Raw genomic sequence first — 16406 nt, forward strand, 5'->3', positions numbered from 1 at the left:
TGCCCTTCTAAGGGCTTAGAGAGTCAGGAGGAAAAACTTCTTTGTTATGTCACTTGTTTTCATGTTATTAAGGTGTATAAAATGGGGGGGGGGGGTGTCTGGGGCACCACTGAGTCTAATCAGAGTGAACTGCTTAGAACCAGGACTACTTACAGCCCAAGACTGGGGTCCTCTCTATCAGATACCAAACCAGTCACACACAGCACTTCAGCTGCCAATCCAGGCCAGCAAAAAGTTTCACAAGCAACTTAGACACCCCATCTTTACCTGTGCCACAGCCCAGCCCCACACCTTACACAGATGAGAAGGTATGAAAACCATTCTCACCAACTCTGAACTGGTTCTCCCAGACCAAAAGGACTAGCCACAGTCCCAGGTCAATTTATACCTCAGATCTTTCCCCAAAAAAGCACACTGGGCCAATCCTTTAGAAACTAAAATCTAAGGCTAAGTCTACACTGGCATGATTTTCCAAAAATGCTTTGAACGGAAAAGTTTTCCGTTAAAAGCATTTTCAGAAAAGCACGTCTAGGTTGGCAGGGATGCTTTTCCGCAAAAGCACTTTTTATGGAAAAGCGTCAGTGGCCAATCTAGACGCGGTTTTCCGCAAAAAAGCCCTGATCGCCATTTTCGCGATCGGGGCTTTTTTGCGGAAAACACTACTGTGCTGTCTACACTGGCCCTTTTGTACAAAAGTCTTTTGGAAAAAGACTTTTGCCCGAACGGGAGCAGCATAGTATTTCCGGAAAAGCATTGACGATCTTACATGAGATCGTCAGTGCTTTTCCGGAAATTCAAGCGGCCAGTGTAGATAGCTGGCAAGTTTTTCCGCAAAATCAGATGATTTTGCGGAAAAACTTGCCACTCTAGACACAGCCTAAAGGTTTATTAATAAAAGAAAGAAAAGGTTGAGAGCAAGATTGTTAAAGAAACACAACACATACACCAATTACTAAGTTCGTGATGCAGGCTTTTAGCAGAGATGTAACAAACTGCTAGCTTAAAATTCTCTGGTGTACATCCTATGTCAGGATGGGTTGACGCTCCTTCCTGGCTCCCTGTCCCTAGCAAAGGTGCTTCTGGAGTGGAGGGCAGGAGTGAAAACAAGATGGAGGCACCCTCAGGATACTTTTATAACCTTGCCCACGTGGAGGGAAAATCCATTGTTTGCCTGGGCGCTGGTGCTTCCCAAAATGGGGCCTATCACATGACCACCAAACCAGTCTATGTCCTTTCTAGGCAAGGAGACATGAGGTATCCAGGGGTACGTCTAGACTACAGGCTTCTGTCGACAGAAGTTTTGTCGACAGATACTGTTGACAAAACTTCTGTCGACAAAGAGCGTCTAGGCTACATTGAGTTCTGTCGACAAAGCAAGCTGCTTTGTCGACATGGTAGTGTAGACGCAAAGGACAGTTTACATTCAATAACACCTTCTGTTGACAGAAACTCTGTCAACAGAAGGCGTTATGCCTCGTAAAATGAGGTTTACCAGCGTCGACAAAACTGCTGAGTTCTGTCGATGTTATGTCGACAGAACTCAGCGGTAGTGTAGACGCAGGTATAGTTTTGTCGACAAAAGTCCACTTTTGTCGACAAAACTCTGTAGTCTAGACACACCCCAGGTGTGCTAGTCATGTGTCAATTGGCAACCCTTAAGAGCCATTGTTCATACAGCACTGAGCAAGGGCCCCTCCCAGTCCATGGTCAATGCCTACTGCTGTCTCCCAGACAGAAAACATTTTGAATATAAATACAAAGCCCATATACGTAACTCTACACACAAATATCATAGAAGTATATGAGTAGCATAGACAGGGTCAGCATAGCATAAGGTTGTGTTCAACATCTCACATGGCCCACTTTGCACTAAATTTGGGGCACAACAGTGGGTGCATCAATGATCTGCCCGTTCACATTAAAATCCAATCAGGTGTCATAAGGAAAATGCAAATGCCCTCATTTGCTCATTTTCAGTGGCTGTCTTAGGCTATGTCTACACTGCCGAGTTTTTCCGGGATACTGGAAAAACTCTGCCACATCCAGGGAACGTGTCTGCTCTTCCGAAAATTTTTTTTTTTGGAAGAGCAGATGCACTTTTTCAGCATCCCTGTAAACCTCATTTCACGAGGAAGAGGGGATGTTCCAAAAAAGGGTTTTTTTCACATTTGGCCCAGTGTAGACGGGCCAAATGTAGGAAAAGCCTCTTCCAAAAAAAGAAGCGGAAAAAGCTAAGCAAAACTGTGGTTCGTAATTTGCGTAGCTTTTTCCAGAAGAACAGTGTAGAGTAGACATAGCCTTAGAGACTATCGGCCCAATTCACCTCTGCGCTACTTGGTGTATGGTGGCGGGACTTTGATCTCAGACAGCAGAGTGGAGAAGTCAAATGATGACTCAATGTTTAATGGGAAATGATTAACATATTTTTCTGCATTTTGTATCTGTGGTTATTCCTTCCCTGGAAAGTTTCCGTTACTCTGGGGTGCAGATAAAGGAATAAGTAGGAAACAGTGTGAAAGGAAGCTCCTAGCTGGTTGAATGCCAACACTAGAGACAAATTCAGTTTACTTGCCTCCCAGGGTGTTGTAGGGATGAATTGGCTGACAGATGGCTGCAAAGAGCTCTGAGGCTGAACTGTGATATAGGACAGCAAAGTAGGGACGCCGTTATTATTACAAATGCTCCGTTGTGCAGCTGATCAGCTCATAGGTGGTACGGAAGAGAGCCAGGGTCCTCATCCCGCCTTCTCCTTGCCTCTTTGAGGAGGCTGTGCCCCACATGGCTCTTGCATGGGTCATGATCGGAGAGGTCAAAAAAGTTCCCTGGGAACCCTTGCAAGGACCAATCACCATCTGGCCCCTAAAACACTGTTACCTACCAGGTCTCACCTAGATATGTCATGGTGAACCCCTGGGAAATTATTGCTGTGACTCCACTGGCCCCAAGCAGGAACTGCTGCTGTGGTTTCAGGATGGTGGAGACAGAAACAGCCCCACTGGCTGTCTTGGAATTTCTGAGCCAAGTGAATTTGGGGTTGTGGCCATACACCCCAAGATGGGTGTAATTACAGCAGAAATAGGGCACTAATTTAATGGAGGCAGTCATGCTGCCGATAATCTTTCAGTGGAAGGCTCACTTATCAATGAAATGCAATCAGCGCATATTTTAGTATCAATTCCGCTAACTGCCTCTGGAAATAAGGGAACGGAAGGTTCAGTGACTGGACCAATAGAAACCTTTGGTGAGTGTCTCCATTCTCCTTACGTTGAACAGCCTCATTTCCTATCCTGAATGATCAGTGGAAACGGGTCAGCTGCTGGGACATGGTATGTCGGAGTGTTTCCAGGTGCTGGAAGACCAACATCCAAGTTCTCTGAAATAAACTGATATGGAATGAGATTAAAAAATAAAAATAAAAATAAATCTTTTTTAAAACATCCTGAGCACTTGGACTCTTTATCCTCCTCTCTTTGATGACGCATTAGCCACGGGGCAAGGCTGTTTGTTATTCAGCAGTGGAATTCACATCCCGAGAACAGCGCTCTAACGCCACCTCTAAATCAGCGTGAGTGCATTCTGAGGAATCACAGGACTCAGTCCCAGGAGACAGTGAAAAGCCTTTTTTCTGATCAGTGAGGAAACCAGCCCAAGCCATCTTTTTGCACCTAAAGAAAAAGCTCCACTAGTTTTCACAAACAAATGTAAAAAGAAACAGCAACAAGAACCCTCCTGTTGCTCAGGCTGAGACTCAGCTAGACATTAACCTTCAGAGTCAGGAGGATTTTTCAAGGCGGCACTCTCAGCCTCTAAGCCCTTGTCTCCACTTACCAGGAGACCGATGCTGTGACAATCGATCTCCCAGGGGTCGATTTAGTGGGTCTAGTGGGTTTAGTGGGTCTGCTAAATTGACCACTGATAGCACTCCCTTCGACTCTCATACTTCACCAGGTTGTGAGGAGAAAGGGAAGTCGACGGGAGAGTTTCTTATCAACCTCCTGCACTCCCTCCTGGGATGCTGCAGAAATTTGACCTAAGATACGTCGACTCCAGCTACGCTATTCATATATCTGGGTTTGCACATCTTAATTCGACTTTGTCTCCTAGGGTATGTCTAGATTACATGCCTCTGCGGACAGAGGCATGTAAAATAGGGTACCCAACATAGTCAATGAAGCCGGGATTTAAATATCCCCAGCTTCATTGAAATAAAAATGGCCGCCGCGCTGTGCCAGCTCAGCTGATCATTGGCACAGCACACAAGTCAAGACGCAGATTGGTCGATAGGGGAAGCCTTTGTCGACCAGGCCTGTAAACCTCGTTCCACGAGGTATAAGGGATCGGTCGGCAAAGGCTTCCCCAGCCGACAGATCAGCGTCTAGACTGCTGCACTGTGCCAGATCAGCTGATCGTCGGCACAGTGCGGCGGCCATGTTTATTTTAATGAAGCGGGGTTTATTTAAATCCCCGCTTCATTGACTATGCCGGGTAAACTAGTTTACATGGCTCCATTGATGGAGCCATGTAGTCTAGACACACCCCTAGTGTAAATCTGGCATTAGGGAAATAAGGGGAAACTTGCAATACTCTTAAGTGACTGGAGACCAATCTGAACAGCAAAGGTTAGACCAAAAGCTAGATACAACTGGGACAGAGTTTGAGAATACTTCGATTTTGGGCTTGTTTTGGCCCGCTCCTGACAGGATCGAGAAACTCTGGGTTTTCAGCCCTGGAGTTTTCAACCCACGTCTGTCCCCCCACTCTAAACCCTGGAGGAATCACTTTCTCCCAAAGGAAAAAATAACACCCACTTCCCTAATTATTGTAGTGGGCTGTTATCACAGCACTAAAAGTGTAGCTCTGAAATGTGGCTTCCTACAAATGCTTAAAAACACCTGCCAGTGGAGATGGGCAAAATGCAAAGCAGACAATTCCTAAAGACCAATTTCCCTTTTTATTGCTCCTATTACAATAGCTCCCCAAGTCTCGACTACATTAGGTTCTGTGCATCCAGGCAGGAAGAGCCAAGCCCTGGCCCCCAAGTGCTTACAATTTAAACCAGGAAGCTGTCCCCAAACTGTCTGTTTGCATATGAAAGTTGGACAGGTACCATTCTAGGTGCATAACTTTGGGGAGGGAGCCAGCTTCCAACTACCAGAGAAAAGCACAATTTTGCCAGTATAATGGCATCTGCACCAAGCCCACCGACTGTGGGGAGAGGGAGAAGGAGGGATTGGGCAAAGGAGGCAACTGCCCCAGGGCTCAGTGATTCAAAAGGGCCCGGGCTCCTGGCTGTCACTGGAGCAATGGCGGCAGCCAAAGCTCACTGGAGCCTGGTGTGGTGCACTCTGGGCTGCCTGAGGGAGGCAAACCCCAGCCCCACCCTCTCTGCCTGAGGCCACGCCCCTTCTGGGGGCACGGAGGCACTTCCCTTCATCTTGCCCAGGATCCCAGCAAGTCAGTCATCTCACCCCACTCCAGTCTACACTAGGGGCCTCAGCTAGCACAGTTGGTCAGGGACTTCGGTGCTGGACTAGAGCTGAGGGAGAGGGAGGGGAAGGGGGAGGATTGAAGTGACTGCCATCATTAACAGGGCTCACAGTTCAGTGCCTCTCCCCATCCCCCTTATTCAAATTATTCCAGCTGCCCTGCTCAGGGTGCGCCGGGATGCTGCTATCACAGTGACTAAACTTTTTGTTGGGCACTTCATGATGTCAGACTGACCTGCTTCTGTTGGCAACAAGTGCGATTGCCTGAGGTTCGGTGGCCTCAGGGTCAGGCTAGCAGCAGGGAACAGCTAATGATTGACTGTAATATGCTGACCAAGAAAACTACCATGACTTACATTCTGCCCTGGTTGCTTTGATTAGAGCAATTTGTGTCCAGTCCTTAGTGCAGATGTACCACTGCAGCCCCCCCTCCATGCTGTGTCTGCACTGCAGAGTGACCTCCAGTCCCCTCCACTTCAGTAACCCCTCTGAAGTTAGCCTGGCTCCAAGGAGAGTGGCCACACTGCAAAGCAGCACCTGAGCTGCACAGAGCAATTAAGGCCGTGTCCAGACTCAGGGTTTTTTTCGGGAAAAGTAGCCTTTTCCCGAAAAAACTTCCCCTGCGTCCAGACTCAAGCCGCATTCTTTCGAAATTATTTCGAAAGAACGCGGCTTTTCTTTCGATGGCGGTAAACCTCGTTTCACGAGGAAGAACGCCTTCCTTCGAAAGCTCCTCTTTCGAAGGAAGGCGTTCTTCAATGTAAAGAGGCCGTCTTCGAAAGAGAGCATCCAGACTCGCTGGGTGCTCTCTTTCGAAAAAGCGGATTTTTCTTTCGAAAGATCCGCCTGCAGTCTAGACGCGATCTTTCGAAAGATGCTCTTTCGAAAGATGCTTTCGAAAGAGCATCTTTCGAAAGAAGCCTGCAGTCTAGACATAGCCTAAGCGAGCAGCTGAGGAGCATGAACCTGTGCTCCCAAACAGGCCAGCCAGTGCAAGTTAAAGGCCCCACCCACTGTGTTCGGATGGGTTTGGAGCGAGAGTCAACGGGCAAGTTACACCTCGAGCTAGCTTTGCAATAAAGAGAAGACCATTAACAGAGTAAACCGGGATACGCCACAACTTTCCTGCAGGGAAAAACATCACCAGTGCACGGAGCAGCTTTCTCTTCTTCATAATGTGGGTCTGAATAGTGCACGCCAGTGACTGGCTAACGATGGCTGGAATCGGAGCCAACCTTACAGACCTGTAGCACTGTCATTCATTTGTACTGCTTCATCAGGGGGGTATACCAGCAGGCAGAGTTGTAGGTCAGAGGTTTTTTCTGAGCATGCTGAGGGGTCTGTGTTAGTCTGGTAGCAGCCTGGCCCCCACCTTGCATTCCTGAGCTTCTGGTGTCACAAACAGCTAGGTCCCTCCTGACACCTGTCCCTCCTTCTCCAACCCCCTCCATGCACGATGAAGGACTCATCTGAAGAAGTGGGCTGTGCCCACGAAAGCTCATGATACCACTGACATGTTTTGTTAGTCTATAAAGTGCTACCAGACCATTTGTTGTTGTTTTTTACTTTCATTATAACAGACATGTAGGAAATGTGACTCTGGTAACACTGAGCCAGATCTCTCCCTCCTCTGGGGAAAATATGAGCCAGAGCAGCAGAGGAAAATTCCTCCACTAAATGGTTCAGATTGTTCCAAATAGCCCCACTGGGCATGGGGGAGCTCTGCTGAGGAGGCAGAAGAAAAAGGATAAATCTCCTCATTGTCCAGCAGCAGGAAAATGGCTACTGTGGTAGCCTCAGGTTTTGCAGCAGTCACTCTCTGTCTCCCCTCCAGTTCATACATCCCTCAAGAAAGGAGACCTGAAAAAGCCAATCGACAAAAGGCAAAAGCTTTGGGAGAGCTTGACAGATAGGAATTCTCCTTGCTCCAAAGCAGGGTTTGCCAGGAAGGTAGAATAACGTAGCTGGGACCTAGTCATCTCTGCTGAGATCTCACAGTGGCCTTGCTTTACAAAATAAAACCTAATAATGGCACTTTTGTGGGGTCTGACTCCGGTACAATTGGATAGTGTGGTTGAGGAGCTGGATAACTCTTTAACTAACCCTGTGGCTTTCATAAGAAGTCTGATGACCAAATGTTCATATTCACCAGCTGAACCCACTTTGCCTAAAACTTCTTAGTAGCAGTGGTATAGAGAGAGCTAAGAAATGGCGCTGGCTTTTGGGTGGTGTGTACTGCACCTTTACACATCTCAGGACGAGCCTGTGCACAGAATGCAGCAGTTGTTTTGTTTTCGACAGTTGCTTCTAGTCAGTAATAAAGGAGAAACACACACTGTGCTCTCCCCTGATATCTCCCTCAAGCTAAACCAGCAGATTTTCAGATTCTTGGTGAAGGCTTGAAAATGTGTCGGGATCCCAATTTAATGGGGATACGAGGGCTGGCATTAGACTTGCTGTGGCTTGAACTGCACTGCCCAGGACCTAAATCCAAGCCCCTCCGCCTAGGGATAAAGGCCTTGGATTTTGGCATTGTCTCCTCTCCACTGAACAGGCCAGCAGGGCTCGGGCCCAGGCTTCAGTCCCCTCCTGGGGCTGTGTAGTAATTTGTGTTGTCAGAAGAGTCATAGTGCAGTGAAGTGTGAGGTTGTCAGTTGTAATGTACCTACATGCAGTGTAACATATCTTACAGCACACACTGACCAAGTGAGTCCTCAGCAAAAGCCTCTCTGTGATTTCATCCATTGATCAGTAGGTGGAGTAATTGGTTGGCACCATGTTTTTGTCAAAATAAAATATTGTTCTGCTGCCTCAGTAGCCCAGGTGTGCTGCATGGCACCATGTAAAACCTTCCAACTCACTCATCCCCTCATAGGTCAATAAGATTCAGGCTGTGTTAGGATAATGCCAAACTCAGTGAACTCAGAGCTCACCTAGGGGTCATGTAAACCATGTCCCTGAGTTCACATGGGGTGAGCGCTCATGCCAGAGGTGTGGAGCTAAGATGCAGCAGTGGCATTTCGGATCAGTTTGTGCTGGAATCATGTGACTCTGAAACATTCGCAATTTCAACCCTAAATTGGCCCTGGCCTCAGGCTGACTCTGACTCAGGTTCAGTGAAAGAGCTCATGAGCCGTTTCAGTTGCTATGGTTTGTCGTTTTCGACTGGAACAAAACAAGTTGCATGTGGCTTGACGCACGGTCACTAACCTTTTGCACGGCTGTAGTCTCTGTTGCTTGATGGCAGATTGCGCGTGCCTTACAGGAACAGTCCCTTGCACCAATGGGAATACATTTGTGAATCAAATAAGAAAAGCGAAACTTGGCCCTAATAATGTTGAAAAATATTCTCCAGTGGTCTCCAGAAGGAGAATTCTTACTCTCTGGAAATCAGATCAGCCCTTAAAACTGCACTGTTCAGTCAAGGAAACCCTGACCAAAGTGCCCCTCACAAATTTGTCAGTGTGAACCTGCCAAGAGGTAAACACTGGGCTCTAACCCAAACCAAAGGGCACCATGCACACAGCTGAGTGGAAAGCTTAAGATGCCAAATCGTTTATTGATTTATAGTCCACGTTGCTCATAAGTCTGTGTAAGACATCTCTGATACTGAGGGACAGTTGACTAGCATGGGTACTTTTTAATGGGCAGAACTCAGCGTGTGGAGAAACAAACAGTTCAAAGAGCAAACTGTTGCAGAAACAATTATCAGGATATTAGGCCATTGTTAATAATTAACCTTAATAAATAAGCATGCTTGTGGCTAACTATTTGCAAGAGTCCATTCCCGTTCCCAAAGAAACAATATTTTCCCACGCCACTTCAACCTTGGCTATAAAAGATTAAGTCACCGCCTCCGAGATTTTTCTTCAAATGTCATTCTGGCAGAAAAATATGTCATTGAATCCTGGGGCAGGATACAACCTCAGGGGAAAAAAACATAATATGTGTATTTATGTTCAGTGCCTTCTTTGGTTCCCAGGCTGCTATAAATATTTGCTCCTTCAGACCAAAAGCATTGTTACTCTTACAGTTCTCAGTTGGAGCAGGCCTTTCTGGTCAATACTTGAGGGTTCTCTTTCTCAGATTTCAGGCATTCGTATTTTAAAAAAAAGTTTTGGCTCCTCATCTTCTGTGCATTCCCCAAATCCTGATATCATAAGAATGAGTGTGATTATCTGACAATTCCAGTTGGTGGTCTAAAGGAACACTGCAGTCAATAACAGAGAAAATGTACAAATGCCCTGATCTTTCAGATATGTTCGTACCCGAGTAATCTTTTGATTTCAGTGGAACTATTCAAATGTATCGACATTATTCACATGTGTAAGTGTTTTACAAGATCAGAACCACAGTGTTTACTGGGTAAGAACGCAGCACATTAGAAACGACTGAATAATTTCTAGTGGATATTTGATGACATTTGCGTCTTTCTATTTATAAGTTGTTAGCAAGCAGCTCAGATTTATTCAATATTCAGAATGATTCCAAAACACTTTCTGCCAATAACCCTGTTTCTTGAACAGCTCACTGCTAGTATTTGACATTGGAAATTCACGATGTGCTAGTTTTGATTTGACATAGACAGAAGGTAACTTGGTTTTTGTTTTGTGCCCTTGCTGTAATGACTATGAACACCTTCAAGGATGAATACTGAGATTTTTGAAGTTCAACGTTTATTTTCTGTGAATGTTTTCTAGTAGTTATGTAAAATTTACTGTTTTCCGGAACACTCCTGCTGGTCAAGAGCTCACTAAAATATGTGAGAAAACAAATAGAAAAGAGCCAGTAAAAAATACCAAACAAATTCACTTGATTCTTCAAGTAAATATTTGCAGAAACATTTTTGATCAATTTCCACCTCTCAATAGATTTTTTTAAGCAATACTTGTCACTTGATTCTGTAGGTTGGGCTTGGTTCTTTACTCCTTTATACCTTGACTGGAGTTACTTAGCTGTAAACAAAAGAAAAGTCAACCCCTTATAGCCATTGAAGAATTGCTGCTGGTATTTGTCCCAATTGGAACTGTCTTTTGTTAGGAAGTAGATTGAGGAATAATGCTCCCAATAGTAATGAAACAGAAATCAGACTTTTGTAAATTTCCAAGTTTCCATTCATTCCCCTGGTGGACACCACTTCCTATGTCCTCCCTGGTATCAATAGTCTTTTAGGTACCTCCCTCCTCTCACATTTGTTTGATAAATATGATTTTAAAGCTGTTTTCCTGTTTTTCATTAGTTATTTTTCTTAAAAATTAGATGCCAGGGTTACATTGATCTGTTATCTGATACACTTCCCTTCAGGAGGGGGAGAAAGGGTTCGGTATTTTGCTCAGATATTTCCTGAACTGATCTCAGTTCACACTGCAAGAAATTCACCCCGAGCAGAAGGCCTCTGTATCATTTAAGTCCTGCTTAAGCCTTATGTTGAGGGTTTCAGAGGAAATAAGACTACTGCTGGTCCTTCGTACAAGGTCGATTTCACCCAGGGAACGATTTTCTAGAATGCCTACACACCCTTCAAAATCGTTATCTTTGATTGTCACTTAAGCTAGCTCCCCATCCATTACATTTATCAAGTTGCATTGGGCATACACCTCCTCCACCCAGTCCCACATGGGTCTCTCTTCTGCCAAGCTGCTGTTAAAGAAGGCTGATGCATAGCCAAACTGGCAGGGCCCTGTCAGACTTGCCAGCCTATTCACACACAAGAAATTCTGCTATCCCACAGAGATTTCTTTTCTTTTCTTTTCTTTTCTTTTCTTTTCTTTTCTTTTCTTTTCTTTTCTTTTCTTTTCTTTTCTTTTCAACTCCTGGACATGTGTCATGGGGTGTAGAGACTCCCATACTGGCTCAGCAGCCCCTGAGTCAATGCAGCAACTGTCATCAGCACTGACTGGCAGAGCAGCGAGGAGGACAAAAGAGCAGAGAAGATCAGGGCGTAGTGGGGTGACTGCCAGAGAAGCAAGCCGGCTAGAGAAGGAAAGTCTCACCAGGTGAGAAGCCACTCAGAGACAGCAGCATCTCAGAGAAGGGACAATCCAGAAACATGGGCTGAAGAAGCCCATATAGAACCAAGCGAGGTAGGAAGTAGTGCAGGGAGAATGGTTGACTGATGCAGCCTGCTTTGGGTGAAGGCCCTGAGCCAGAACCCAGTGGAGTGGGTGGGGGTTCCTGTAATAATCCTTTCAGCCGGAGACTTACGACCCACAAAGGACCCTCTGAGGACCAGAATCCACTAGCTCACATGCAGTATGCAGGGAAACCCGCACACACCAGTGGGACTGAAACAAACAGCTTTCACTGAGTGTCCAGCATCAGACTGCCAGAGAGACTCCGGCAAGAAGAGAGAGCCGACGCTGTGCAATGCCCTGTCCGACCCAAGGGAGGCATTGACCCATTAGAGCACCAGCCAACAGCTTAGTCATGTCCTCTGTGCTCAGTCTGTGTTTACTGCCCAAAGTTCACAACTCAGGAAATCAAACAACAAACTAACAAAATACTTACCACTGCACAGTTGTTCTGATGATCCATAGTAAACGGCATCCCACGTGGGTGGCACACAGAGCTCACCTCACTCTCCCAGCACCAAGAAGTTTGAGTGCCTTTGGCATAGGTCAGTGATGGACAACCCCATGGCCCTCGGGCTGCAGCCAACCCACTGAGATTCCAGCTGTGGCCCACGCCCCTCTGTCTGCCCCCCCCCCACGTGGCAGCACTGCAGTCCTCACTTTCTACTCCTTTCCCTCCCTCCTGGCACTTTGGAGGGCCACGAATGCCTGATTCACGCTCCGTCCCCTCCTTCCCGGAGCTTGAACGCTGCAAATCAGCTGTCTGTGGCTGCTCAAGCTCTCGGAAAAGGGGAGGAGTAGAGAATGAGGGGCCCCAGTGCATGAGAAGGTGTGTGGGGGGAGGCAGGGCTGTCAGAGGATTGCATCAAAGAGTCACCTTATTCTAGCATCATTTATCTTCCCAATGAACACAACCCAGAAGGCCCCAAATATTAGCTAACTGCCTGGGTCTAAAAGGGGTAAAAATACATTAAAGACAGTCAGGTGCCCAGACGCTACTGAAATGGAGGGGGCATATAAGTACCCAAGATAGGTAGATTTACCCCCTATATGTGAGAGCAGAACCAGGATATTTAAATTTGTGTCACGGCTCTCAGTTCTGGGGGAAAGGGCTGCTTTAGTAGCTGGTTTTGTTCTGGATTAACCCCTTTTTCCTCTGTAAGGCACAAATGACGAATGATACGTGAAGAAGATGGTCTGTGAATGACCTGGGTGGTGAGGGGGGAAACGTGCTGAGGAAAATCTGTGCCTTCTTGCCCAAGAGCGGCACATTCATAGCACCTCTGCTGTTCTGCTGGGAGTTCATTAAAAAGTTAATAAGAAAAGATGGGGGGGGGGGGGGAGAATTATGTGTGGCTGCTTAGTTACAGGAATGCCACAAGAATTCAGAAGCACTGCAAAGCTCAGCCTTGGAGGTGTTAAGCCTTGCCCGTGACTGCTTCAGCACCGGCAGGAACAGGCCCTGGAAGTACACAGGACAGCAGGTTTTTTTATGACAAGCCACAGACAAAGAGATTTAACTGCTCGGTGTGAAAGAAGCTCGTGCTGGATTTGGCTAATTTCCCTTCCTCGGTCATTGGGCATGTTTATGATGCTTGTCAAAAAGAGCAGGCGTGTGTCTCTCTCCCTTTCCCCTGTGTAACCTCTTTCCCTCAGCCCTGTAGTATGAATACTGGGAATGTTCTAGAAGATTTAGTTCTCTTATACGCTGCCCTGTGGATAAGTAAAGGCTTGACCCTGCACCCTTTGAAGTCTGTGGGACATTTGGCCCTTGTTTCAGTAGAAGCAAAGTCAGTGAGAGCATTTAGCATCTTTTGCTTTCTAGGACAGTGGCTCTCAAACTTATTTGACTATGCTCCCCCTTCTTTGTGTCGGTCGTCATCTGTGCTCCACCAGACAAATACATATACTGCCGCACAGCACTGACGGCAGCGCCGGCGCAGAAGGAAGGGTGGCAATGTGAAAAGTGATATTCATCACTACAACTTTCCTCAGCAGACTTAGTGCCCCACTGCCATGGTCACTAAGGGCGCTGATGCTGGTGCGGCTGACAGCACGAGCACTTTAAAAAAAAAAAAGCACACAGATCACATCTCCCTTGATTAGGGTTGCCAGGTGTCCGGTTTTGAACTGGACCGTCCAGTATTTGAGCTTTCTGTTTGGGAAACAAATTGAGAAAATACAAATGAGAAAATACAAAAGTCTGGTATTTTCTAAATAAGATGTCATGTAGATTGTGATGTAATATCAAGTGTGTCCAGTATTTTTGTTGAAACCATCTGGCAACCCTACCCGTGATACATTCTTGCACCTCCCCCGTGTTTGAGAACCACTGCTCTAGAGGGATTTTCACTCACCCCACATATGGGACCAGATCCTGACTCTCACTGAGGTCTCTTCCCACAGCTAGACTACTAAAAAGATATTTGAAAGTGACTTTATGGGAGCAGCCCCAGGTGTGACAGCATATGTCCCTGTGTTCACACCTATACATGACTGCAATGTTTGTACAAGGCATATCTTGAGGGTGTCATTTAAAAACTGGTAATTTGCTGATTAGTAAAATCATGGCAAAAAGCACAAAGCAGCATTAGATGAGCAACTATAAACAGAAGCTGACATCATGACTACAAGCATGTTTTCCAGATAAGCCTGGGGAGCAGCCAAACCAGTTCCTCAGAGACAGAGCAAGCCAACGCTCTCAGCCCCGTGTAAACAAGGTTGATGGACCATTACCTGCTAAGAAGCCATTCTTCGGCAGGAGAAGGGGTGGAGGCAAACCTCTACATCTGAGCAAAAGACAGCATGGGGTTTCCTTCCACACAGACAGCCTGTCGCTGCGCTCCCAGCTGGAATTGCTTCTTAAAGGAGGGCAGGACTCTAAAAGGAAGGGACAGACACCCAGGATACGCCCCCCTCTCTGCCGGCCCATCACATTTTCTGTGCCTTAAAAGACAAAGACCTTTGGACTCTGGAGGAGGGGCGCATGACCTTGGCCAGTAAGAGGGCTGAAAGCATATGCTGAGAGAACATGGCTTTGAATCCAGTATCATTTAAATTAGGCACTGCTGAGCTTTTTATCTTTATTTTTCAAGTGATTTCTGACTATTTCTGCCTCATGATGTGTACTCACTTCAAAATCTCTCACTGGGTCATTAATAAGCTTGTTCTATTGTTTGATCTAAGCCTGTGTGTTTAAGTTCAAGTGTCTGGGTAACTATTTAAAATACTAAGCTAGTGTATTAGTCCCCTCAAGGAATAATGGACTTACTATATGTGTACTGTCTGTGAGAGGACTGGGTCGTGCAGTTCTAGAGGAAGATCCAGGATTGGGGGGGATCCAGAGTGTTGGGGTCCGCCAGCAGCATGACTAAGGCTGGCAAGAGCCAAGGTGGAGCAGGCTGATTGCGGCACATGCAGATATAACTGGGAGTGACTTACATGGTAGAGGCTGTTTGTGAGCAGGCTGCAGCAGCAAGGCAGTGAAAAGAGCACCCCAGACCACGAGAGCAATGCAACATGGCCTCCATCATAAATCAGCCCAATTTAGGAGAGCTCCTGGGCTGCTCTAGCTTGCACAGGGCAGGGGACTGGGTCAGACCCAGAAAGGTATCTGTCCTCCCTCCAAGGGCTGGGGTTGGGTACAGCTGTGGCCTGAGCCCTGGATGTGGTTCAGTTTGATGAGAAATCCCCTTCCACCCTCCCATGTGACATCTGCCAATAGTGGCTTTCTGGAATCCGGGCATAAAGCCAGTGAGCTGTTCTCAGCATGCTCCTATTTGACAGGATTTCATTGTGACGTGGAGCTACTGTGGTCACAGGCAGAGCACATGTGACCCCTGGATTCGGGGTGCAAAGAAGGAGCCACGCTAGTGCCGAGTGATTTGCGGGAGACTCTCACCTGGCACCTCGTGGCCACGTAGGACTTTCTGGCACGGCACTTCATGGCCACTCCAGGCTTCACAAAGACAGTGAGGTTAGCACTCAAGTTCCTTGCACCACTAATACACCTTTCTGCCACTTGTTGAGCTTTGAAGAAGAAGCTTCTTTAACTGTTCTGGCATCCAAGCTTAGTGATGAAGTGAGCAGTTCTGACCCCACTGAGCAGAGAGAAGTGGTACCCACACCCACAAGTTGCTTCATTTCAAATGCTCCACTCTTAGAATCATAGAATCATAGAACCATAGAGCTGGAAGAGACCTCAGAAGGTCATCAAGTCCAGCCCCCTGCTCTAGGCAGGACCAATCCCAACTAAATCAACCCAGCCAGGGCTTCGTCAAGCCGAGACTTAAACACCGTTAGGGATGGAGACTCCACTACTTCCCTAGGTAACCCATTCCAGTGCTTCACCACTCTCCTAGTGAAATAGTTTTTCCTAATATCCAACCTGGACCTCTCCCACCACAACTTGAGACCATTGCTCCTTGTTCTGCCATCTGTCACTACTGAGAACAGCCTCTCTCCATACTCTTTGGAACCTCCCTTCAGGAAGTTGAAGGCTGCTATCAAATCCCCCCTCAATCTTCGCTTCTGCAGACTAAACAGACCCAACTCCCTCAGCCTCTCCTCATAGGTCATATGCTCCAGCCCCCTAATCATTTTGGTTGCCCTCCGCTGGATGCTCTCCAATGCGTCCACATCCTTTTTGTAGTGAGAGGCTCAGAACTGGACACAATACTCCAGATGTGGCCTCACCAGAGCCGCATACAGGGGAATAATGACATCTCTGGATCTGCTGGCAACGCTCTTCTTAATGCAACCTAATATGCCATTAGCCTTCTTGGCTACAAGGGCACACTGTTGACTCATATCCAGCTTCTCATCCACTGTAATCCCCAGGTCCTTTTCT

At 46.8% G+C, this 16406-nt stretch overlaps 1 protein-coding gene across 6 annotated transcripts in view; it reads right to left on the reverse strand.

The window, feature by feature from the left end:
* The window catches only part of LOC102460964 (uncharacterized), a 49098-nt gene extending 34375 nt beyond the window's left edge, over positions 1 to 14723 (reverse strand). For 2 of the 6 annotated variants that reach the window (XM_025180182.2, XM_075925614.1), the window contains exon 1: positions 11994 to 14241. In XM_025180182.2, coding sequence (XP_025035967.2) covers positions 11994 to 12380 — 387 coding nt within the window. In that variant the 5' untranslated portion in view covers positions 12381 to 14241. Of the gene's footprint in view, positions 1 to 3236; positions 3384 to 11993; positions 14248 to 14293 lie in introns of those variants that run through there. The other 4 variants (XM_075925613.1, XM_075925612.1, XM_006114064.4 and 1 more) reach the window with 4 other exon arrangements.
* Between the last annotated feature and the right edge of the window lie 1683 nt (positions 14724 to 16406).

The sequence above is a fragment of the Pelodiscus sinensis genome, chromosome 3, assembly GCF_049634645.1.
Source record: "Pelodiscus sinensis isolate JC-2024 chromosome 3, ASM4963464v1, whole genome shotgun sequence".
NCBI lineage: Eukaryota > Metazoa > Chordata > Testudines > Trionychidae > Pelodiscus > Pelodiscus sinensis.